At 41.7% G+C, this 26,302-nt stretch overlaps 2 protein-coding genes across 2 annotated transcripts; one reads left to right on the forward strand and one right to left on the reverse strand.

Moving 5' to 3' along the window:
- Positions 1–644: 644 nt before the first annotated feature.
- PBK (PDZ binding kinase) lies at positions 645–10,033 on the reverse strand. Its single transcript, XM_078856757.1, has 8 exons — positions 9,830–10,033; positions 8,129–8,197; positions 7,521–7,617; positions 6,450–6,592; positions 5,362–5,531; positions 3,147–3,276; positions 2,044–2,214; positions 645–1,426 (listed from the first exon to the last, which is right to left on the reverse strand). The coding sequence occupies exons 2-8, from the start codon at positions 8,184–8,186 to the stop codon at positions 1,233–1,235; spliced, it is 963 nt and encodes a 320-aa protein (XP_078712883.1). The 5' UTR covers positions 8,187–8,197; positions 9,830–10,033; the 3' UTR covers positions 645–1,232.
- A 416-nt stretch (positions 10,034–10,449) lies between these two features.
- On the forward strand, positions 10,450–22,480 carry ELP3 (elongator acetyltransferase complex subunit 3). Its single transcript, XM_078856756.1, has 15 exons — positions 10,450–10,667; positions 12,115–12,217; positions 13,070–13,208; positions 13,441–13,511; positions 13,752–13,815; positions 14,326–14,394; positions 14,814–14,968; positions 16,212–16,373; positions 16,943–17,069; positions 18,213–18,406; positions 18,820–18,910; positions 19,617–19,682; positions 19,965–20,192; positions 20,977–21,058; positions 21,216–22,480. Exons 1-15 carry the CDS (start codon positions 10,646–10,648, stop codon positions 21,290–21,292), a joined length of 1,650 nt encoding a protein of 549 aa, XP_078712882.1. The 5' UTR covers positions 10,450–10,645; the 3' UTR covers positions 21,293–22,480.
- The last annotated feature ends 3,822 nt before the right edge of the window (positions 22,481–26,302 follow it).

A 26,302-nucleotide genomic window follows, 5' to 3' on the forward strand; every position in this document is an offset into this window, starting at 1 on the left:
TGCAGAAGTGGTATGTGCACGTAAATATTTGATATAAAAACATCTATGCATAAATTCTACATGCAAAGTTATCTCAGTTATTTTCATTCCTGTTAGGTCCTGTAGTTTGCACTGAAACATTGCAAACCATGTTACCCAAGTCATTGCAAAATGGTTTTTCAAAAAGCACATTTACAGGTTTCAAAGCATAGCCGATTTATATTCAACGAGGTGCAGAGGTATTAAATTTCAATCCAATGTTAAATTGATCCAATCCAGGCTTAGGATACCGTTTGAATGTAGTGCCTAAATAATCGTATCTAAAATTGCAGAGGCAACACAGGTTAAATAAGGTTTCTATATATTTTTTTCTGGGGGAGGCAAATATGAAATATAACCTACACCAGCAGCAAATTGTTTATCTTCTCAAAACAGAAATAATGAATGACATGTAACCTGCAGCTTGTTCAAACGGGTAAGACCTTTGGGGGTCACCAGTCGGTGACATGGTTCTTCTTTAAGTCACCAAGACTGCACATCACCTTTATTGGTTGCCCAAACACATGCAAATTGCTAACTCCACTAAATCTGCATTACTTCGTATTATTCTACGGAATTTTTTTTATAACTTTTACACTTATGTTAATTGACAAGGCACACACGAATAGCGATACATTCTGTAAACAATACAACTTTGAAAATGAATTTTAATATGCGATTTTACAATGAGTAAAATAAAACATTCTGCAAGAAATACAGTATACACAGTAAAACTCTTTAGTCAATCCCTTGTTGAGGAAAGATTTCCCCACACCATGTGGCTTATAGGAGTTGATGGATCATACTTCACCACTCTGGTCAATGCGAATTGAATGTCAAAACTGGTTCAGAGATCACTGGCCAACGTTAGCATGACCAGAAATTAAACCAAGGTTACTTGATTCATAGCACAGTGCACGAACCACTGCACCCAAAAAAATGCAATGCGACAACATTTTGCATTACAATATGAAGCAACAGTTGAGAACAAAAATGTAGAATTTAAGTAACAAATTGCCACTTAAAAACATTGAAATATATACCAATATAAAGCAGGCCACGACTGAATACTTTTCTGCTCTGCAGTAGAACACTGCATACTGCGGTATAGAAAAAAATGGAAAGATAATCAATAACAAACTCTTCAAGCTCTGCAGTTGCTAGAATCACTTAAGACCTCTCCTATTCTGGTGCAGCATGAAACGGCGAGCTCATTAGAGTTCCTCTTGGAGCATGCGAACAATATTCTCGGCAGAGGGACGCTTCTGTGGGTCCTCATCGGTGCATGCTACGAAGAGATCAATGACGCGGGCATAGCTCTCATCCAGCTCCTCCATGTTGAGAGCAGGCCGTGAACCCAGGGCAGCGTAGTACTCTTCATCATCAAAGCTGTCCTCATTGCACTCCTCTGTTGAAAATCCATCACGAAGAATTATTTAAAAAAATATCAACTGCGGTTTACATTTTCGTGGTTGTGCTGAACAGTTCCCCAAGTGCTTTCAGAAGGCCCCCAGCACTTGGAGCTAAAAGCCGGACATCAAGCGTAACAAGCTGTACAAACTTAAATTATATTGGCGAGCGAGCTCAAATGGCTGTCTGATATTACGATTAAAATTACAAGGGCAGTAAGTTTACATTCACACAGGTGATTATAGAACAACTTAGTTTTTACAAAGATGTGGCATGAGTAATGCAAGTTTGATTGAATGGTACGTAAGTTAATGCGTGGATGCACATGATATAGCACTTGCAAATTGGATGAGCATGAGTTAGTTCATTAAAAAAAATACATTTTACCACAATAAAGTGAAAGGAATTGAAATCATTTAAACCGTTCACCAGGATTAAGGTGGATACAAATCTTCAGCATAATGCACACATTGCAAGGTGGAGGTCAGTAGTATTTTACAAATTATCAAGTGGAAACTGACATGACATTATTAAAACATCATTAGCTCCAATAACACAAATTTTCCTAAGTATACATTGCACACAAAACACTGATACCCAGCAGAATATCCTTACCTTCGCTGTCCTCATCAGGGATGACTACATGTGGAATCTGCAGGCTCATCATTTCCCACAGAGTGAGGCCATAAGCAAAGATGTCAGCTCTGTCTGTGATGACGCCATCTTTTAGAGCCTCCTTTGGCTTCCAGGGCTCAGTACCAATATAAGCGTCTTCCTTGTTTTTCACTGATCAAACAGACATGTTCTTAACAATGCAATTGCAATACAACTTTGATGTTGCAGAGCAGTCATACCAATGTAGGAATATTGAAATCCTTAGGAATGTTCAGCTGCCCCTATAAGCCTGCACCCGACAATGCATTCCACTACTATTTAGCTCAGGAATATCCTTAAATGATTCTACACTTCATTACAAAAGCATGTTACCATAATGTGTCTAACAGAACCTAACAAATAATTATTGGATTTGATTATAGTTTTAATTAACTTGTGTGGTCTGCATACAGCCAACATTTAACTAAATTGAATTATCCAAAGGGACCTTTGGCACAACTACTAATTTCGTACAATTATTATTTAATTACACAACAGTATTGGCCTTGCCAAGAACACATATTTGAGAGCAACCTTTTTGGTATTCATGTTGCAGAATATACTACATTGCAGATCATTTGGCTGAGACACGCTTGACAACTTCTAAAGTTTTGTAGCAGCAGCAGGCACATTGATATATTTTATCGCAATGCACCGATACAATATTAAGAGCAGCATAATAAATAAAGTGAAATGGATGTTTCCAGCTGAAAATCACATGACTAGGTAAAATAATTATATTCAAGCTGATCTTAATGATCGTGATTGCGAGGATATCGCTAATGTACATGCATTTCAGATTTGGCCAAATTTAGACCAGTTTGCAGTCACAACCACTTATACAGGCAGTGGTTTTGGAAATTGGTGGATGACAATACTTGCACATGGTCTTTTGATATGAGCACATGTTACGCATGTTAACAGGATGTCTAATTTATTCCTGACGAATGAATATTGCCTATACAATTTAAAATGCAAAACCAGCATACATTATAATTGTACATAAGTGGCACTTTCGGAATCGTAAATCTGATACACGTTAATTGCAAAGACAGGTTTCTTACATTTCATATTCTCATCCAATGCCATGGCATATCCAACATCACAGAGTTTGATCTGTTTGAAATCGTCCATGATCACAATATTTGCAGATTTGATATCTGCATGGAGCAGCATCTTTTCTTTGTGTAAATACTGAAATACAAAACAACATGAAAAGTACATCTACATACAAGACTCAAGTTTCAAAAGGGAGAATAATGGGGACTTCGCAAACATATCCCCTCGCCTTCAAATTCTGCCTAGATGTTGCGAAACTTTACCATAACATCACGAGCGTTTTTATGAACCGTATGGCACAAATCTCTCCACGTGGGTAGAAGAGACCCTGGAGGGTGCGAAACCTGGCACAGTCAAGAGACATCAACATGCCCTGCTCCAGACCTTTAACATCATAGCCAGGAAGACTATACTGGTCAACTGGAAGGATCATGAGCCCCCTTCATGGAGACAATTGCACACTTAAGTGCACCATGCCCACAAGCGCATGTGGGCATGGTGCACTTAAGTCATAAGCTTAAAGGAAAGGAGTTTAAAGCCAGGTGGTCCCCTTTTATACAGTTTGGAATGAGCTGGTTGGAATAGGAGCCCTCGGAGTCAGGGACTGGAAAAGATGGGTATAGCCCCTCAGTGGTCAAGCGGGGAGCGAAACTCGAACGGTGGCAGGTCAGGATGAAGACTCATTAGCCATGCATATTATTTGATTTTCAGGGTTTTCTTTGTCCCCCCCTCCCTTTCACCCCCCCCACCCCCTCTTACCTTCCCCACCATCCCACCTCTCCCCTAGACATCCCTTATTAAGTCGATTATATCCCCCCTCTACTCCCCATTTAAATGTTCATATTCTCCCCGACATGGTTTCTTCACTTGGTTGAGGCAACAGGCCCCTTTCCCCATATTTTACCCCCTTCCTCCAGTTGCGTCGGGACCGTGTTTCGTGAATTACGATACCCGCTCACGAGAGCTGCATGGCATGCTGTATTGAGCACGCGTTTTGTTATAGAAAAAGGAACAACAAAAAATTCAGAACAAGGATGAAATATCAGTAATGTGCAGCACCTAGTAGTAATATATTATTTAGCTATATCAGGCAATATAGTCCTCAGATTACTGCATATTTTCACAGTATCTTATTATCCGTGTTTCATACAAAAATCCTGAAATCCTTCAACTTTTTGTGAAGTTCGTGTCAGTTTGACATAAAGTAGACCCTTATTATTCGAGGGGTTTTTTTGCGCGGTTTTGCATATTTGCAAAAAATGTATTGGAGTGCAATTTGAAATTCGAAGGCCATAGCACGCTCCGAACCGACAAAAAGTCCAAAGGCATGGAAACGGTGTAGATCGTGAGAGCGCGGAAGTTGTCCATGAAACACTCCCCCTCAGTCTGCCACTGTCTACTGCAACGTTTACACGCGAGTGCTTTCCTTTACAATTCTTTGGAATTTGGACTGTATAATATTCATTTGATTATATTTGCAAATGTAAATGTTTGTTAATCATTATTAAAGGGAAGTTAAATAAAAAATAGCACTATACAATGCATGTGTTCATGAATATACAGTAAACCCTCACAAGGGTTACGTTCTTGAAAACGTTCGCGAATGCTGAATTCGCAAATGCAGAAACCTTGTTCCAACGGGAAAAATGTTGTTACGTTGCTGGTACGAGTGGACATGGGGGGGGACATGGTAAATGTTTAAAAACAATTACTACTATAAATAAATAACACATTATTGAAAACAATGTTTTGCATTCGCGTTCTTTTTAACGTACCTCAGAGTCGATTTGCTCATGCCAAAATGTAAAATTCGTATAAAGTAAAAATGCACAATAGAGAATTCAGAGCGGGATTACTGTGAGACTGAGGACCAAGTCGGCACCCGAGCAAGCATGCCGAATCTTCGCAGGCAGTTTCAAATGTAAAATTATGCGCACACCTCCCCAGTGTTGGTCTGATACGTTGGGAGTTGGGCGGGTCGCGAATTTGTATTCTTTTAGAAACTCGCGAATATGTGAAACGCGCTAAACAAGAACTTGCGCATTTCGAGGGTTTAGTTGAATGTATACACAGCTTGTTTTAACATAATACATGTTTCTGCCCCCTAACCCTATTTTCCTCATCAGCTTTAAGTATTAATATTCGCAGATTTAATATACGCGCCTTTCTCCAGGAATATATCCCCGGCGAATTCTGTATTAAAGATTTACTGTACATTACCTGGAGCCCTTTGGCAACCTCGAGTGCTGTTTTGAGAATGACAGATGCTGGGAAAGGTCCCAGATCATTATCAAGTCGCTCTTCAATAACATCAAAGAGGGACTTCTCACCCCCATATTCCATGACAAGGGCTAGACCACCATCATTTGTCTGAGCCATGGCTCTGTAACCTGTGAGGAATGGACGGAAAATAATTCACCATGAAACAAAACAAGGCCTTGCAACGACAAAAGCAAAAAGTTTCAACTGCGTTGTTTCCTTTTCTCAGTCCCAAAGTAATAATATAATTTACAGTGGTGCTTTTTAAGTTTCCCAAATCACCATGAATACAATTACATAACGATAATATGTAAAGTTAGTATATATCAAAAATATATAAAAATGCAGGTGTTAAATGTTAAGGCTGGCAAAAAAAATCCATTACTTGGCAAAAATTTCGTGTGCAGCCCTTTGTCAATAAACTACTGGATAATAGGTTTCCCACACCGTACAAGTCCTAGGGGTTAGTTTACAACAATTCCCCGAGTCGGTCAATGTGGATTGGTTAAGGTGGGGAGGATAGACGTGGGAGCATAAAAGTCCAGTAAAGGTATCCCTCGATGTATGAACGTTCGGTTCATGTAATTTCGCGTTAAGGCAATTGACAAATTATGGACACTTTTCAATTAACGAATTCGAATATCCACGTTGATGAAATTTCCCACGGCACGCGCCATGAGATCCCTACAGTGCAACAATAACGCCTCCACATCTTTCCAGGCATTCCAACATGCAGATCTTTTTAAAAAACTAATAATTTTTGATTTAATTTAATTATCATTCAATCGTGTTAATATTTATTGTTATTTTTCAATTTAGAAAAGTGATCAAGGTGTATATTTAAAGTTTCGAAGTAAAGTTGGAATGACTGTCCGAAACACATTCCGAATGTTTCGTATTAAATTAGTGGGAAAAGCAATTTAGACTTAAAAAACATGCATACAATAATTTTTTTGTAAGTAAAGTAAATTTAGCAATACCTGTACGGATTTTTTTTTAAGCAATAGGTACATTAGAAAACGGAAAGAGGTGACAGTTGTTTCACACACCAACAATGTTCGGGTGGCTTAGATTCTGCAGGAGTTTGGCCTCTTCTTTCAGCCTCTTCTGATATTGTTCTTGTATGCCACTCTTACACAGTGAATTTATCTTCTTGACGGCCCATGGGGAACGACAGACACCTCGCGGAGAGCTGCCATCATCACAAAAGATTATTATAATCCATATCACCATTGTTATTAAGCCAAAAGGTGTGTCAAACTTCACAATTACAAACTTATAAAAATGAATTATGCCCTGTACAGGCTAAGCAAAATATGGTAGCCTAACCTCTGGATGACAGGTAATTACTTTCTAATGTTGATACATTTTTCCAAAATATAGTCAACAGAGTTGAAATATAAATATTTTAATCTTTACAGTGTATACATTTTACAAGCTAAGAATTTGGTTAAAGTACACTAAAACTTGTTTGTATAAAAACTACGGCACTAAATCTTGAAGTTGGCCACAATACCCAGAAGCATGTCATACCACCATACCTGGTACACAGCTCCACAAATCTGGATACCCCTACCTGTCCAACATCCAAGTTATTATACTCTTGGGTCCTTCGGTCAAGTTAATTTATTTGCGTGACTTGACCAAAAGACCCAAGTGTATGAATTCCTGCAGTAACGAGAGCTTTAAATCAAGATCCAAGTTATTCTAATACGTATTATGTACGTATGTTGAAAGTCATAAATATAACAAAATAATACAATTATACGACTTATTCAAGTCCAGAATGATCGAGTTCTACATGAGTAGACTCATTAATTTCAAATAAACCACATGTTTTGAAGTTAGAAAAATATTGAGAAACGTTTAATCAAGCGATTACAAGAATCACAGTAAAACAGGTAAAAACCAGCAGGAGCCAATCTATATATTCTATGTGTACAACTGATGACAAAATATATCCCTGGACCATTCTGACACAGGGTGTGCAGCTGTGATATTTCTGAAGGAATTATTTATCTCATTCAATTATAACACAAATTTAATATTTTGGGAAAATAGCAAAAAATTGGAAGTAAATAACTAAATACATTAACACATATGAAACCTTCAGTACTCACCGCTTCAAGAGGTACACATTTACGCCTGTGCCATAGCCCAGTTTTTTCATAAATGGTGAAGGAGGGATCTCCATTGATGGTGCAGGTGTTCCCTTTCCTAAAATCACAACAGCAAGCAGCGTTACATCTGGTTCATACAGTCAATTAAAACACTCTCCTTGTATATTTATTTAGGATGAGTCTATTTAGGATGAATCGAATTTAAATGAACAAGGGCCAGAGGTCAACCCTCTACTTTGGGTTCCAATGCAAAATTAATCAAATTGCACTGCCATTCGGGCATTTTTACATGGGAGGAAAGACAACGTGAATAACGGCTATTAACACAGCAAGTGTGTTTACCTCCCAAGTGAATGCAAATTTACGACAAATTAATTAAGCTGCTGGCTATATGCCACACTTCCCCTGTAATCCGCGACACACCACATTGGCGAGAACATTCGGTACAACCTCCGCGGTGCACCGTGGATTACCGGATCTGCAATATGGCATCTCCCCCCCTCCTCCCAAAAAACGAATGCTTCTCAATTACAGAAAACCCACATGTTTCTCTGACTGTACAATTTGTATGGAAAACCCAGTGAGCACAACGGCAACCCTGACTTCACCTGTAACCTGCAAGGACTTCACACGCGGATTCTTCGGGGTATGAAACAACACCTCCATGCCAGGAGATTCTGCACCACAATTCACAACGAAAACAACAAGCGGGTATTATTAATACGTGAATAGTCGTGTCTCGCTTAACGGGCGTTCTTTCTACGAGAATGCGCACTGACGAGCAATTTGAATTTAGACCAATCTGTTCGCAAAACGAGAGAAATGTTCACATAGCGAGCGATGACCGATCGATCGGCAGGGGGCGCAAGGCAGCCCGCAGCTGTTTGTTTACAAGCTCTCCTATGCCGAGTGCGCACGTGTTTCATAGTATGAGGGCAGGTACTGTACCTGCAAGCACTGTAGTTCTTCATGTGTGGCAAGTGTTATATTTGATGTTTTATTACTTTAAAATAACAATTTGTATTTCTCACGTAAAAAAATAGTTCAAGAGTGGAACATTTTGGGGCCGAAACGTAGCTCAGTTTTGAACATGGGGGTCGATGAGAAAAGGATGATCGTTTGACGAGTTTTCGCTCGCCGAGAAATGTTCGCGTAACGTATCTCGCTCGTTAAGCGAGACACGCCTGTAACAGTGAACAAATATAATCGGCAGTGAATTAAAAACAGTATCAAGAGCAAGAATATCAACACTTAGTGAACATTGCGTGAGCAATAACAATTACTGAACAGCAATGCGTAAACGAGGAGTCAATTAGTAAACAATAACGAGTAAAAATCTTGACTTAAAGCTTTCGTGACTGCAGGAATTAATATTCTTTAGGTCTTTCGGTAAAGTCAAGTAGATAGATATCTACGTGTCAAGACTTTCACGTAGATAGGTTCAAAAAAAATAACAAAAAACTCCGACGTTTCGATCGCAACAAGCGGTCGCCTTTGAACCTATCTACGTGACTTTACCGAAAGACCCAAGAATAATAACGAGTAAGTTTAACACGTCGGCTTTCGCGACCAATATGCATAATACAGGGGGGTTTCTTGAGTGGTGGCGGGTTTAAGGACACATTTATATTTACGCGATCTCATCCCAAAAACCTGTATCATTAATAACGAGTAAGTGACGACCTATAACCAACAATCACCCGCAACGCGCCCAATCTTTCAAGTGTTGAGTTTGAAGAGCGCCTGGATGTGCGGCCACCATGCACGAGGTTACGTGGCACTCAGAACAGCAAATCTCACTCTTCTACAATGTCCTTCGCCTTCTCTAACACCGCGGTGACCGACGTGGTGAAGTATGGTCAAAGGGTCCCAGCATGGAGTCTTTGCCCCCCCCCCGCCCCACGACGACCTACACGGCGTGGCGAAGCCCTCATCCAGCAGTGGATTGCCCCAAGGGCCGTGGTACATGGACATAAACACGAGCTACGGATGAGGAGTCCGTAACGATCGACATGTTATAGACGAGCAAGGACACTTACGAAACAACAACACCGAGCAGACGCATCCAGTTCAACACGGAGGCTTTCGCGACCAATATCACCCATAACAGAGGGGGTTTTTATGGGGGTTTGATCGCGTAAATATAACCCCAAAACCCCCCTCTATTGTGGCAGACACATCGAAAGGGCATTTAGAATCGGGCGACACACTGCAGGCGACGTTCGCGCTCCTCGTTTCAATTTAATTTCGTTTATTTTGGTATCGCCCCGTGAGCCATGCGGGTGGGCAAATAGACGCGCGCCACTTACGTGTCGGCGTATAGTTGTCGAACGTCGGCTGGTATTGCTGCGGCGGTAACCTGTAACGTTGGAGGAGTTGTTGTTGTTGTTTGCTGGTTGTTGTTGTTGTTGTTTGCTGGTTGTTGATATGTTGGCGACAAAGACCGCAGCGAGCGAGCGGCCGAACTCCCGCGCTTTTCGACGCCGCGCGTTGAACGACGGGAAAAGCCCAAGTCGGGCCGCTAAGTTTAATGTTTCGTTATTTTTTTTTACCTTTTTATTATTTTTATTCTCGTAATTTTAGCTGTTTAAAACGAGACGCGCGAGGGAGATGAATCACTCAATTAATCGCTCGATTAATCGATTTTTTTAAAATAAAAAATCGATTTTGTGGATTGCGTAATGACGTCAGCACGTAACGTTCGCGGTTGGGACGACGTCGCGGGAATGACGTCATCGCGAAACGAGGTTGAATGGGGGCGGTGACGTCACCCAGCAGTGGATAGAACATGGCTGTACACGACACGTGGTGTGTGTGAGTGGGGGGTGTGGGTGAGGTGGATGGGGGGGGGGTGTTGGGTGGGGGGTGAATCGAGGGTGATCAATCGAGCGTCGAGTTTGCCGCTCGCTCGCCAATCGACTGGCTCGGTGAGCGGTTGAGCTGGCCTGGCTCTCCCCGGTTCCGCGTCCACGTGTTTTGTATTTTAACGTCAGCTGAGAATATCTCTCCACTCGTAACAACGTCAAATATACACACACACACGTACACACAGGCGCACATTTATAGACGACACAGGCACAAACTAACGCCGTAAAAGCGGGACACGCCGCAGCCCGTCCTTCGTGATGGTGAAGAACAAGAACAAAGGTGCGTTTATAAAGTGGAGTTGTTGTCGTGCTGCTAGGCCTCTGTGCACCCTGCGATCCTTCTAGTGCAGCGACTGAAACACGCAATAGCGAACCACTGTTTTCTTTGAGTCGTTTAATATTTAAGTGTTTAAATGAAAGATTATTGCGTTGACATTTGAGCCCACTTAGCCGAAGCTGACGTACACATTCCTGGTGATTTTGGTCATGATGTGCTTTTACATTTTGAATGATGTAACTCGAGTGTATTTGACTATCATTTTATATAGCGCTTTATGATAATTACCATCTCAAAGCACTTTAACAAGGTCGTAGCAATGCGAGTGAGGTACACCAATCAGCAACGTTACGGTAACAATAGAAATGCCTTGCCTACACATGTAGAAACTTAATTTAGTTTAGGAAAATAAGCGCCTAAACAATGCAGGTTGTTTATTTACGCTAGAGGCGATTTTAGTCCTAATAAGGGACCTAGGAAGCCGGAAATACAGAATCTGAAAATGTATACTGGAGGAATCCGAAGAGCTCTAAAGCTCTTTATCACAGATGTCCCGTGGGGGCAGGTGAGAGCATCACAACAACAAACAATACAGAAACACGATAGGCGTGCAACGTTTAGAAAAAGGTAATCACATCATTTAAATAATATATATGAAACTAAACTTTTATCTGAGCAGGTAAAGCCCACAGCTATTAGCATCTTTTACATTTAATAGATGAATAGAAAGGGCATTGAGATGAGAGATATGCAGAGGTGTGGACTCGAGTCATGTGACTTGGACTCGAGTCAGACTCGAGTCATGAATTTGATGACTTGCGACTCGACTTGGACTTGCATAACAATGACTTTGTCCCACCTATGAGATGTGGACTCGAGTCATGTGACTTGGACTCGAGTCAGACTCGAGTCATGAATTTGATGACTTGCGACTCGACTTGGACTTGCATAACAATGACTTTGTCCCACCTCTGGAGATATGTAATGCAATGTTACGTGGGTGGTAGTGGAGAGAGAACACATGCGACTTTAAATTACCAGAGAGGGTAGTGGCCTCTAACAATTACTGGAAATGAGTTGCAGAGAAGAGGTGCATTATAGCTGTATGAGCATCCCCCAAGTGTAGATCTTTTAGGGGATAAGAGGACCAAGCAAACCAGAATTAGAGGATTTTTTGTTGTTCATATTCAATGTAATAACTTGTCATTCTTGAATAGTCTTACAGTGATGTGATATTTTTCACCTTAAATATAAACCCAGAAACAGAAGCACAATTCACAATGTAGATGTCGTATCCTGTAAAACGCCACGCAAGCTGTGTGAGCTGTGTTCTGAGTTCGAACTCGGCTGAGTGTGTTGCTTACACAAATGCTGCGTGAAAATTTTGGTCTGGAAAGCCAATAGACTGGTAGACTAAAATATAATGTAATCTTTGCCACTTTTCTGACAGGCGGTGGAGCAAGCCATGCAGAGCTCATGGTGATGACCATCACAGACATCATCAATCAACTACTGGAGGCACACGAGCACAAGAAGGATGTTAACCTAAACAGGTGAAGTACTGCAGGTTCATTTATAAGTTCGTGCACTAGAGGTCACATGAAAGAGATAACTCGTATGCTTCCGTGGGCCATCCTCTAATACTACGGGTTGCACTGCTTTGCAAGATATTGGAATCTATATTTTCGTCTCATGACTCATTGCTGGTAACAAAGTCGGCGTACAATAGCAGAAACATTGTTTGGTAAGGAAAAGAAACATAGTAGTGTGCGTAAAGATGAAGCTTTTAACCAGTGAGTCTTGCCTGATTGGATATGGACATGAACAAATACAATGAGACAAATCTTCTAAAGTGACTAAATAAGTGTTTGCTATGTATGTGTCCGATGTATGCTGTGGACACTCTTGCAAACGAGATTGTCCACCTCGACGGACTGTTTACGTAACAGATTTTAATAAATAAAATAAAATGTGCATGTTACAGAGTCACAGCAGACAAGATGTGGATCCGTGAACAAGACAGAAACATAAAGCTATAATGGCCAGTGGTTGAGACTGACAATGGAGTGACAGTCAAAGGAGGATGTCCAGTGAGGATTTAGAGTAATGACATCAGCTCATACTTAGGTGCAAGTTGGTTTGTTGCATTACAGAACCGTGAGGGAGTGCAACAGCTCAGGGAGGCTTTGATTCTGCAGTAAATGATTATGGCTGATGATAACGGTGATGGAAACATCTACATTTGGCCACATCTCAACACAACATAATTGTCAGTGCTGTGTACAGTGGAGCTTTGCCTAAGTGATCAAAGCCTATTTCAAGTTTCACACAATTTTGTGTTGGTCATTACCTGCACATGTACATGGGAGCACACACATTGAAATGTATTCGTTTTGCTCACACAGACTAAAGACGAAGGCGGCGGCCAAATATGGGCTTCCATCCCAGCCGAAGCTTGTCGACATCATCGCCGCAGTGCCGCCGCAGCACAGGAAAGTCCTCGTGCCCAAACTGAAGGCCAAACCCATCCGCACGGCCAGCGGGGTACGTGAGCAGGGCTCAACCACATGCACAATGTGCCACCCACATTTAATTCTCTTTCTACATCGGTAGTTCTGTGTATTGCCTTTGCTTGCAGCAGTGCATTTGTCAATTCTTTCCCAGAGTCTCTTAAGTAGCCCAAGATGTGTGAAGACAGAGTTTACATTTTTTTATTCGTGTTTTGTGGGAAATGTGACAAGCAACTTGAGTTTTGTTAACGTTTCTCTGTTATCAGATTGCAGTGGTTGCAGTCATGTGCAAGCCACACAGGTGTCCGCACATCAACTTCACGGGAAACATCTGCGTGTGAGTGATCTGCACTGATTTTATCCCCCCCCCCGTGTAATTTGAGATTGTTTGCTCCACGATTAATAGATTGTGTTGATTGTTTGCATGTGAATCACATGTTGGCAGATAGTCATATGTTGGTATAAAACGATTTAATGCTGATGGATTGCTCCATTTTAGCGGTAATGGTAAAACGCACCAAGCTTGAATGGCTATGCCAGCTTATACATTTACCCATTTATCTGTGTTTTTCCTCAGCTATTGCCCAGGAGGCCCAGACTCAGACTTTGAATATTCAACCCAGTCGTACACAGGCTATGAGGTAAGGTTGTTTGGAAGTAAACAAAATAATTAAATAGACTTAACCTGATTCAAACTAAGGTTGCATAGCAACTATGTCCGTTAGCAAACTCATAATTTAGTTTTCGTTGTCAAAAACGCCTAAATGCAATAACATTTTAAGCAAACTTTAACTCTTATTGCCTTTCAGTGTTTTTATTTATCCAGGAAAGCATAACATCTAAAGAATAATTTTCAGGGGAGTCCTGCATTGGGATGTTTGGCCAGTTCGATTAAATATATCAGCATGTGGGGGGAAACATGAGTTCCCAGAGAAAATGGAAAATAATATTCAATCTCCACACAGATATATTCAATAAATCTTTGACAGCCCACCTCAAAATAAAAGCCAATAACACCTAGTAACCCCAGGCAGCCCCCCATCCAAGTACTAACCAGATTTAACCATACCTAGTCTGTAACACTTTGAGGTTGATTTGGTAAGACACAACCTCGGTTCTAAAAGCTAAACATTTGTATTTACTTCCTCCAGCCGACATCCATGAGGGCCATCAGAGCTCGCTACGACCCTTACTTGCAAACCCGCCACCGTGTGGACCAGGTGAGGCATTTGGTTCCTTAAATCATTGATTTTTAATTGCACCAGCTGATGGTGCACAACTTTCATCTAAAATCGGTATTAAGTTGACTTTAAAACATTTCATTATATACTAAAATGCATCAACCTTAAAATTCCTCTTTACTGTATGCGAAAATAGTGGCACTAATCACTGAATGGGGAAACTTGTATCGTATGTTGGATTAAAGGTGGAGTTTTTTCAGATATAAACTTGTTAGTTGAAAATAATTAAAACATTTATCGTTATTATGATGAATATTATTGTACCCTCTTTTCATGTAATAATGTATGTAATTTTGCTGTCTTACCCGGTCCTATGGAAATGTGATGTAAGGCTCAAAAATGTCTCGCTTTAATTAGTCAATTTGTGTTTCGCTCACACGCGTGTGTTGTGGTTGCAGTTAAAGCAGCTGGGCCACAACGTGGATAAGGTGGAGTTCATTGTCATGGGTGGCACATTCATGGCCCTGTCGGAGGAGTACAGGGACTACTTCATCCGCAATCTTCACGACGCTCTCTCGGGGCACTCATCCAACAGTGTGGCTGAAGCAGTCAGGTGCGTGTCCGTGTGAGTGGGCTTCCTGCTTAAATAATTTATGTTGGCCACAAGGTGGTGGGAAATTTACATTGGTATTACAAGGATTTGTCTCCATCAGACAACCACCTTCACCTTGACTGAGTTGAACACACCCTCTCCCAATGAGTTACATTTGTAGCCTTAAAATTGTGAGATTATGAGACGAGCATCCTCAACACAGCACCACCACCCCTCCAGTTTAATCTGCTCAGTTGCAGATTGATAATTGCTGTTAGTAACAGATATTCGATTTTTCTGTCACTTTTAGTTCTACATGGAGATCATTTTCATTCAGTCAGGGACATATCACCTTTTGTCCACATATTACAAACATATGGTTTATATCAAAACTAAGCTATTGATCTTTTCTTGTGACATGCAGAAATTAAAATGAACAGCACATAGTTTTTTTTATAAAGTCATAATAAGATAAACTTTTTGGTCAATAGCAACAAAGGGGAGTCTGCCATAGGATAGCGCCGCACAGTAGGGGTGTACGGAAGCAATTAGAATCCTACGCATCGAGCATGAAGCCAGCACGTGCACCCATTCAGAGACGAATACGTCATAATAACACCGCTTCTACGATCTAACAATAATTCGTTTAAGTACTTTTACTTCCAGTGTATATAATAATTGTGGGTTTCGGTTCAAATTGCCTCAGACAGACCAGAACATGTTTGGGATTCTTACGATGCAGTATACATGCCAGAGACTCCAACAGCCAAACTAAAGCAACTTGTCAAAGTCTCTTAAAAGTAAGGGGAGAAGTGTCCCACGATATTCAGTGTGGCTGTCTGCTTATTTTCTTTAATTGGTTGAAAGGGTTGGCTTCAAGAAGAAAGCCAAATGGGATATTTATTTTTAAAGGGTTGGCTTTAAGAAGAAGAAGAAAGCCAAATGGGATATTTGTTTTTTAAAAGGAAAGCTAAAGAAAAACACAAAGATGCAACATTTAAATAAAAAAATCAATATTTTTTGCTCTTCTGCTCACCATCACTTTTAATGCATAATGTGTTAATATATGTAAAATTGTAGAATTTTGAAAAATGGCATGAGTTTTAAATGGCATATTTCCTTCTGAGTACTGCTATTTCTCTTGTTGGGTGTTTCAATTGATTGAGTGTTTCAGTCCGGCGTTTAAAAAAGTCTTGATTTAAAGAAAGCTTGCCCTCATGAATTCTATAGAAATGTATTAACAAATCTTAGCTGCCCTCTGTAGATACTCGGAGAGGAGCAAGACCAAGTGCATCGGCATCACGATAGAGACACGGCCAGACTACTGCCTGAAGAGGCACTTGAGCGACATGCTCGGCTACGGCTGCACCCGCCTCGAGATCGGTGTGCAGAGTGTGTACGAGGACGTGGCTCGCGACACCAACAGGTGCACACGATGCATCCCAGAGGCCCTTCAGGGTCTTCATTACCCTTCACTTGTTCATGTGGATTTAAATAACTGTGACCTTGTGTCATCATTTAAGGCCCTTCGCCAGTTCACTACTAGATGAAGTCCCCAATTCATGTCAATCATGGGAGTTTTTTGGCCCATACTTCACCATAGTGGTTTGGATTGTTCCTGGGTGGGGTGGGCAGGATCAAGTCCAGTGAAAATATTGCTCACCGCTGATGTTAGCCATGGCCAGGAATCTTAACTTGCATTACTGGGTTCACAGCGCAATGCGCTAACCACTCTGCCATCACTCGAAGCCCTGCTGACAGGAGGAATTCATCAAATTTGTTTTTAATTATTTGGTAAAGTTCCATACACACCAAGAGCAACAAAACCAACATACATTTTGACCTTTCCACGAGTGAGCAAAGTGGTCCGTGCAATACCTGGACATTACTCTTTACGACGAATCCTATTCAGTCAGCCAAATGTTTTGTGTGGTGCTTGTTTTTTTGTTTAAGATTTTTACCAATGTTATACGATGTTGTTTTTATACTCAACAGAGGCCACACAGTGAAGGCGGTCTGCGAATCCTTCCATATGTCCAAGGACGCAGGTTTTAAGGTGGTGTCACATATGATGCCAGACTTGCCCAACGTGGGCATGGAGAGAGACCTCGAGCAGTTCATAGTAAGTGTTGTATCGACCACTGGAGAAAATTCCCTACTAAAAGAAGTGAACACATCACTCCAAAAGAAAAAAAAATATGTTCAGTGCACCTTTTCAATTGTGTTACCCTAGGCGACAGGGATGCAATACTTCGCACTACTGAGCAAAGTAATAATAAAAATTCATCACTAGTCTGTAAAGATGTTTTCCAGTGGCACTAGCCTTGTGAAACTAAGTCCCTAATGAAACCATTTCAACAATATCTCGGTCTGGTGAAACTCAAAACACCATTCCACAAAACAGAAGCCATTAAAAAGAAAATCAGACGAAATGTAAAATGAGAACAGAAGGCAAAATTGTGGTTACGTGCTTCACGTAGAGGGGACAATTTTACACCAAGTTGTGCGTTTTGGTGGACAGTGTTAAGTGCGAGGGTTGGAACATGGTCTTATCCATTGAATATTTCTGTAATTTAAATGTCCACGTTTCTGTACAGTGTCTTGAGATGCAATTGCATTTTGTGTGTTATTCATTATTAATGGTAGACGTGGTTTGGTATATATAGGGTATTAAGCATTCTTGCAATGTGCCAGTTACAGACCTATTTAATAAGTGTCAGCCACTTAATATTGGTCATGTTCAAAATGTACATTTACCTTCTTTTACTAAGAAGATTATTGCCGTTTTACATATTTTTAAAACGAAAGCAAAAAAAATCCGCTTTTACAGTTGTCATGATAAGATAGGAAATCAGGCCACACATAACCAGTAAGCATGTGACGATGCATCAATTAAATATTAAAAATTGCTTCTTATGATAACATTAATTAAAATATGCCTATAAAAATCTATTATTCACGTTTAATGAAAATTATGTTTCGATTTTTGCAAATGGAGCAAACCAAATTCTGCATGACAAACATTTTTTAATACAAACTGTTTAACAAATTAAATAATCTAGAATTTGTTCATAACCTCAAATAATGATAAGCCTTCCAATGCAGTGGGTGCAGGTGTGAAACATTACATGTCGAACAATCAGCATGCCACGGTAAATCACTCGGCCATGCATCCTTGTAAAACCTAAACTATCTTGGAATACTAGCAAACCTGTTAAGCAAATTTTAACCCCACTCAGTCACCACTTGTCCATGTTTGTCACAGGAGTTTTTTGAGAACCCAGCGTTTCGGCCAGACGGCCTTAAGCTGTACCCAACGCTGGTGATCCGTGGCACAGGCCTTTACGAGCTGTGGAAGACGGGCCGCTACAAGAGCTACCCACCCAGTGGCCTGGTCGACCTGGTGGCTCGCATCCTCGCCCTGGTGCCACCCTGGACCCGCGTCTACCGTGTGCAAAGGTATGGTTTTATCTCGAGCAGTCTAGGCACAAGGGCTTGATCTTTACAGCAGTCCCTTTATGCAATGGCATGAGTTCCTTTGGTGGTGCAGCATAGTTGGTATGGGCTGTGGTGCTAGAAATTAAATTAGGCCCTCTTGTCCAAATTCACCAATATTTGTAGTTGTGTGCCTGGGGGGGGGGGCCCTTTTACCTATGAGGCAATTGCATTGCCTGCATGCACGATAGCTACACCACCAGTGGTCACCCATGTTTATTGGATGGGACTTTTATTGTAGGGTCTGCATTTATGGGACATCACTTAAAATTGTCAAACCTAGCTTCAATTGAGCTTTTGTCACGACTAAACCCAAACCACGCATCTTGGAATATAATGTTCTCATAGAGCCTGCATTACATGTTCCACCATTGCAGGGACATCCCCATGCCACTGGTGAGCTCTGGAGTGGAGCATGGGAACTTGCGTGAGTTGGCCTTGGCACGAATGAAGGACCTTGGAACAGAGGTGTGTATTTGTGGGCCTTGATTCTTTCATGCACAAATCCATAAACTTGCCAAGTATCCTCCATCATCCTATCCAACATCAGGTTACCCTTGCAAACACGATCATGTTATCCACATTTGTTTTAGTGGGTTGTTTCTGTCTGCTTGTTAAATATTGGATGGCTTGGAACCATTCTTCCAATTAGCACATTGGCATTTAGTCTTGATAATTTATTAATTCCCAGTGTTTAACAATGGGCCGTAACATTGCCTTCGGATGACCTACTTTTATCATTATTATTGTGCAATCTTTTAGTCTCCACAATCCTTCCTATATTGGTCAATTTTATAATATTCCTCAGACAGTAATTTGTAATGGATTTTGTATTAAAACCTGTAAACCCTGGACTCTGCGTCAATAGCCCTGACCTGCAGCACAATAATCTAAAAAATATACAGTAATATTAGTTTTTTCTTATTTCATTGACCATCGTTCACCATGAATCACGGCGAGCTCCTTCAATCGGCCAGTCCCTTGGCAATGGGATTTGCCCATTATAGATTGCTTACGTGTGATGTTATTTTTAATAACTAATCTGATTTATTAGGTCTTGCTTTTGTGTTTGAAATGCAGTGGGGCAATCAATTCGCGTGTAAGTAGAAACGAATTACAAGTGAATCAAACAATACAGATGTCCACTCACGAACCATTAATTGTGTAATTTTAGTGCCGAGATGTCAGAACAAGAGAGGTGGGCATTCAGGAGATCCATCACAAAGTGAAGCCATACGAGGTAATCCCATCACTGGGGTGGCATGCAACATTCATAATCTAGATGTGATTACCTAATGATAGAGATAAATGTCATGTTTCATTTTCAGTCTTGAACATTATTAACCTTGTAATTTACAACTGTATTATTGATAGTACACAAAAAATGTTGTCTACCCGTTACACCACTTGTAGTATAGTATTTGCTATCGGGATGGCTTCTAGTCATCATGTCTGCTCTTGACCCGTCATACATTCAGTGGGTCAGAAGCCCCTGGCAAGAGCACACTTTGCGTCTCTGCAGGTGGAGCTGATCCGGCGGGACTACGTGGCTAACGGCGGCTGGGAGACGTTCCTGGCGTACGAGGACCCGCGCCAGGACGTGCTCGTGGGGCTGCTGCGTCTTCGTCGCTGCTCGCCCGACAGCTTCCGACCCGAGCTGAAGGGCGGCGTGTCCATCGTGCGTGAGCTGCACGTCTACGGCAGCGTGGTGCCCGTGAGCGCGCGCGATCCCACCAAGTTCCAGCACCAGGTAGTGGCGATGAGCTCCTCGCACCGCCTTAAGTTGAAGGATGTGTCCTCCGTAACTCTCAGATGTGTTTTTCGGTTGTGACGTGTGTTATTTGGCTTATTGTCCAACGTTTCTCTTCACGTGCCCATGAGCTTCAGGAAGCGAGTTCAGTTCACGGTACAACTCGAAAACACATCGGAAAGCTACACAGCACAATCGTGAAACCCTACACCTCTGCATTTTGCTCTGCAGTCAACAAGCCTTGAAAATATTACAAAGACGTGTTATATACAAAACTTGACACTGGCAATGTTGCAAGTTATTATACGAGTTATTTTACACATGATCATATTGCAATTATATACTGTACTAGCCTTTTGCCCGTCCAAGGACGGGTGTATTGCAGTAAATCTGAAACTTGCAAGCGAAAAGCAGACCGCGACGTGATATTCATTGCATCCATTCGTGTGCAATTTGTAAGGCCGCGGTGACACTTATTTTATTTAAAGATTATAATCCCTTGATCATCATGATGTCCTTTATATGGTGTATATAATAGCAATCTTTGTGGGGCTGTGTTATGGACACCAGAGAGCAGTGCAGCAATATGTATTGTACTAAACTATGCTCCAACATCTATGGTCCCACATCTATGAGCAAATTTGTGAAGTATGGTCCATTAACTCCAAAGACCCAAACTGCGTGGTGATGCCCTCTAGCAGTGAATGACTAAAGGGCTATACATGTCCATACATGTTTACTCTGTTTGGACTTGTGTTAACATGTGCTGAATTATATCTTGCAGGGATTTGGGATGCTGCTCATGGAAGAGGCAGAGAGAATAGCAAAGGATGAGCATGGTGCAAATAAAATAGCTGTCATTTCAGGTAATGTGCCAAACACCATCAAGTTCCATGACCATCACCATAATATCTGATGTGCACATTCCAAATCGGTGACAAAGTCCGTTCCCTTATACTTGCACAGAGGCTTAATTTATTCACTGTTTAAACCAAGGAATTATTTTACTTGCTGTCTGCGCAGGAATTGGGACACGAGACTACTACCGCAAGATTGGCTACGAGTTGGAAGGGCCTTACATGGTGAAGAAACTGGACTGATTTGGGGGAAAATACCATGCCAAGCTGAATAGATGGATGCCAACACATTGTTCCCTTAGGTTGCGGTACCATCACCTGCAAATGTCATAATCTGTGAACGCGTTTGGCTCCGTGCACATGCAGCGCGAGAAGGCAAAAGCTCCCAACTGTTGCTGCTGCTCATGATATCTGAGGTGCTACCTTTACCTATTTGCTTGCCTGTTTATTCAGTACCCATAACCCACGGTTTAATTCCCTCCCCACCAGCAATAGAAGCGTATGACCAAGTCACCCAGAATGTGCCCAATGTCTTCAGATGTTGAGAAGCTAAACAAGGGTTGAACATGTATATTGCTGGGATTTCTGGCCACCAAGCACAATGGGTGGGCATAGGCTGTGGAGCTACGTGGGGGGCTGCAGAAGGTGGTGCAGAAAGATTATTGTCATACTGCACTACCAGGCTCCCCCGTCTATGTTCACAACCGTGATATTAAACAGCGTGTTGCAATATGATCAAATACACCTGCGACCCGCATGCCATCAGGAGACCCTCATCCAGCAATGGATTGACAAAAGGGCTGTACATACATAAAGATATGTCACCGGGCATATCACGGACCCCTGGTTATTCATTCTTTGAGCTGAACTGGACGGTTTTTGGTCCATGAGTCCAGAACAGATATTTCATTTGTCGATAGCACCTTAGGTGGGATAACATTCGTGGTTACAATTTAATGTGGCCAATTACAGTGAATTATGTGATGGCTACGTTACACGTGTGCTTTCAAGTAATCCATTCTTCGTAACCTTATACATTGTTACTGCAAAGGTTTTGCTGCCTTCGGTGATACTAATTTCTGCTCGAGCCCATGAACTACATGATGTGCATATTCCTCACCTACAGCTGTTTTCAGGCAGGTGCCGAGTCATTTGGTGCTTTTTTAAATGTATCACTTAAGTTCCACATTTTCTGTTGACACTTTTGTGTGCAGCACATCTGAAATAGCACCTCAGTGTTGTTGCACGTTTGACAGGTATTGTATTATAGCATGGAAAATGTATTTATTAATGGAAATATTTTTTTGCATTTGTAAACATGTTCCTTGTACTTATTGAAGATTATTAAGCTTAGCTGTTGCATGTACAGAGGGTGTACATTGTAAAAATGTTTTAAACAATATGCTTTAAATAATGTTATCAGAATAAAATGCTGAGAAATATGAACCCAGTGCTTCCTTCTGTCGTACAATCACAATCCTAGTTGGTCTGGAACATTAAATCTTGTATGAGCCCTGAGAAATCGTTAGTCCCATCCATATGGTAGGGTGTGAATGTGGAGGTAAATGGGAGTTGTCACAGAGACAAAGTAAGATAAATAATAAGCCACTTAATGATTATCGTAATCATTACCCACATACTCTTTGGTTCTTTCGGTAAAGTCACGTAAGTATAAAATACATCGCGACGTTTCGATCGCAATACAAGCGACCGTCATCAGGTGGAACAGATACAACAGGAGAGTTTATATAGGATTTTGGTGGGCTCAACCCAAGTGTAAGTGGGCGGAGCTAGAGAAGGAATTTGTACGTAAATGTGAGAGATTAGCATGTCAATGTGAGACGGTCCCACATTTACACTTACATACAAATTCCTTCTCTAGCTCTGCCCACTTACCCTTGGGTTGAGCCCACCAAAATCCGATATAAACTCTTATTGCAGCAGCTCTTTCTCCTATGTCAGGAGTTCTGTTGTATCTGTTCCACCTGATGATGGTCGCTTGTGTTGCGATCGAAATGTGATTTATTTTATTTTATACCTACGTGACTTTACCGAAAGAACCAAAGAGTATGGATTCCTGCAGTCACGAAAGCTTCAAATCAACATTACCCACATTTAAAGCGTCTGCAATGTACATCCGAAATTGTAAAACTGGCTAGATGTGCATTGATACGTACAAATCTGACCATCCAAACTCCGATGTGGCCATGGGTGTGCATGTGTGACCCAGGTCCCAAGCGTCCCTGCCTTTACTTTTGTGATAGGATACTCCAGCATGGAGATTCCCATGGAAAGTCTGTTAACCAAGAGGGCTGGGGCCATCTAGAATCCTGGATCAGGCCCCAATACAGCATATGCCCCACAATATGCCCCCACATATCCCCAGGAGAGAGGGTACAAAAGTATGACAACAAACATTCCCAAAGACAACTGAGCAGACTGTCTCCATATAGTTGTCATATCAAAAAAAGTATTATGCAACCCATCAGCTGCGAGTAAATTTCAGTAGCATTCAAAATCTATGGACCGATTTCGACAGTCTCATCAGCAGTCAAGCTTGCTAGAATCAATAATGGTGAGCCGCCGATCTTACAGGCAAAAGCCCTCTCTAAGATCTGTCATATGCCTAAAGATAACATAACCAATTGTATGCAAGGGTAAATGGGAAATCATCAAACTCCTTGACCTTCATGAGCCCATAATTGTTTAAGTCAGTATTGGGACTTCCCACTCACCCAATACCGTGAATCTCATTAATGTGTACACATGCCAGTCTAATGTATACACCTGTTGCTTCATCTGTGTTGTTTCCGGATCATACAGGATCGCTCATTGTTCTTGCTGTCATAGTTTGCACAATCACAAGGAACGTTGAAGAGGGTGGCATCTGTAACGTGCAAACCCTTAACAAAGGGGTCTATACACATACGCTTATTTGCTTTACGTATGTAGATACACAAAACTGCAGTATATGCGTAGAGTTTCAACAGTTCTAAAGGGCTGCTTATTTACCCTATCACACATCTACAGCATCTATCTTCCGAGTCGCCAAGGGGGCCCCCTTTGGTGGCGAGATGTTAACTACTTCGCCTTGTTTGCAGGAGTCCCTGGGTTCGACCCCGACGCCTGTATGTGTGGAGTTTGAATATTTTCCCCGTGCCCGTGGGTTTGTCTGTGTCCTCTGGCTTTTCACTCAACATTTAGAAACATGCGTTTCGAGAATGTGGCTGCTATAGATTTCCACGTGATCAGCCACTTGGTTGAGCTTTCATTTGTGGCCAGGTCGCCTCGGAAAAAGAGCTCAATAGCTCAGTGGGCCTTGCCTGGTAAAATAAATAAAAAATAGTTTAGTTTAGCCCTTGTGATGCTCATGTAAATGTTATTTATGAACTGTATTTTAAAGGCATTAATTTATATTAGATGCTTTTGATAACTACAATAAAAAAAAACATTGAATATTCTCCATTTATCAAATTAAAGTACTATGTGTGCTAAACCACCTTGCGCTATAGTGCAGGCAACCCTGCCCATCAGATGAATGGCGCTTCGTCATTCAGAACCGTGGACACAGACTCCGAAGCCTCCTCTTCAGTGCAGTTCACAGCTTGGTCGGCAGTCTCAAATCGACGCACGACAGCCTCCCAGTCCCCGTCAGCTGCTACGATTTTTTTTATTATCTTGGTCCGAGTCGACGAAACCTTGGGGGAATATTCCGCTGGTTTTAGGATGGCTAAATAGGTGGTAGGGGGCGCTGTGTCCATTCGTGTTGTCTTTGTTATCGACTCTGGAGGTGGTTTTATTTGTATGTTGTTTAAATGATTTGTTTACCTTATACTTTGCACTCATATCGTGTTTTTGTATTGTTTGTTATTGTAACGTTCTGACCCCGTGACCCTACTGAACATCTGTGAAAAATAGTTTTATAGCTCATCGGATTCCTCCAGTACAGATATTCTGAATCTCTTCTGGAAGAGCCTGTGAGAGCCAGTGGTTATCCTTCGTTGTGGTTCAGAGGGTGCTTGGTTCTCACCCAAAAGCGGTGGAGATTGAGGCCGTTCTTGTGCCAGATCTTCTTCTTCTTCTTGATGCGAATGGCTGGCTGGTCGTGTTTGCTCCAGCAGTCATCTTGCACCAACCAATAAACATTTTGACTGCGTCAGTCAAAATGTTTCTCCAGTCTGAGCCTGAGATTCTTCCTTTGCAGCCAAAGGAGAAGCTGGTCCGGCCGTGATGTCTTGGCATTGCGATGTCTCTGGGGTTTGCCCTCTTGTGAAAACGTTCAGAGCATTTTCCACTCTTCTTGCTCCAGTTGAAACTCTATGCGGATGTTTTTCTTGCGCCTTAAATTTAGACATGTCATTGTGTCATCCCACCGCTGGTTACGAAGCCTATATCGCTGTGTATGAAGCCTATACAACATACACAGCACCTTGCATTCGGAGTCACTAAGCAAAAACCCACTGCTAATGGCTCCCCACCCCTTTGAATAAGCCCCCTTCCCTTTAAACCACCACCACCCAACAGCTGATCTCACGCGCCTCTTAATTGAGATGCGCGAACAGACGGTCACAGCATCGCACGCTTTCAGACGCGTTTCTGGGGTCGTCTGGAAAGTTCTTCCTTCCGATATTAGAAAGCAAACTGGGAGCTATGGCACTTTTAAATCTAGATTGAAAACTCAATTCTTCAGAAATGCTGTTGTTGTGTTTAGTTTGTTGTCCTTCCCCGGCACCTCCAATTAGCTGGCTGCGTACGATGCGGAAGAAGTTCAGCCTACATACACGCCATGTTGCCCTCTTCCCATTAAACCGTCACCCAGCACCTCATGTGCAATTACATTTATGCTGCCAGTTCCCGCTCCTAACCCCCTGACCCCTTTTTTGTTGGCAAGAATCAATCAGCGTGCGCCCTGCGTCTCTCTCAAGACTGCCCGACCCGAAGTGACTGCTTAATTTCATTTTCCCATACGCACAGTGATCGCTCCTTGGCTGTGTTGTACTACTATAGAGCCAACACAAACCACGGTAGAAGCCCTTTGTGGAATGTTTAATACCACAACACGATGTTTTCGTTACATTGTCCTTTTTTCTACATTTGTGTCCAAGTTTTATGTCCGTACCATGCCATGCGACGACGTATACATTCGGTACTCTCATCAAGCAGTGCATCACCCCGTGTTATAGGACAGCTTGCGAAATTATATTTCATACAACTACTTCTAAGATCCTGAAAGCGAATTTTATTATCTTGTAT

Source organism: Lampetra fluviatilis, chromosome 5 (genome assembly GCF_964198595.1).
Source record: "Lampetra fluviatilis chromosome 5, kcLamFluv1.1, whole genome shotgun sequence".
NCBI lineage: Eukaryota > Metazoa > Chordata > Hyperoartia > Petromyzontiformes > Petromyzontidae > Lampetra > Lampetra fluviatilis.

Coding starts and splice junctions, on each gene's coding strand:
- PBK (XM_078856757.1), bottom strand. CDS start 8,186: ATGGAGGTGTTGTTTCATACCCCGAAGAATCCGCGTGTGAAGTCCTTG. Junction 6,593..7,520: donor AATGTGTACCTCTTGAAGCG/GTGAGTACTGAA, acceptor TGATGATGGCAG/CTCTCCGCGAGGTGTCTGTC. Junction 3,277..5,361: donor AGGTTGCCAAAGGGCTCCAG/GTAATGTACAGT, acceptor TTTGTATTTCAG/TATTTACACAAAGAAAAGAT.
- ELP3 (XM_078856756.1), top strand. CDS start 10,646: ATGGTGAAGAACAAGAACAAAG. Junction 13,512..13,751: donor TTCACGGGAAACATCTGCGT/GTGAGTGATCTG, acceptor GTTTTTCCTCAG/CTATTGCCCAGGAGGCCCAG. Junction 16,374..16,942: donor GTGGCTCGCGACACCAACAG/GTGCACACGATG, acceptor TATACTCAACAG/AGGCCACACAGTGAAGGCGG.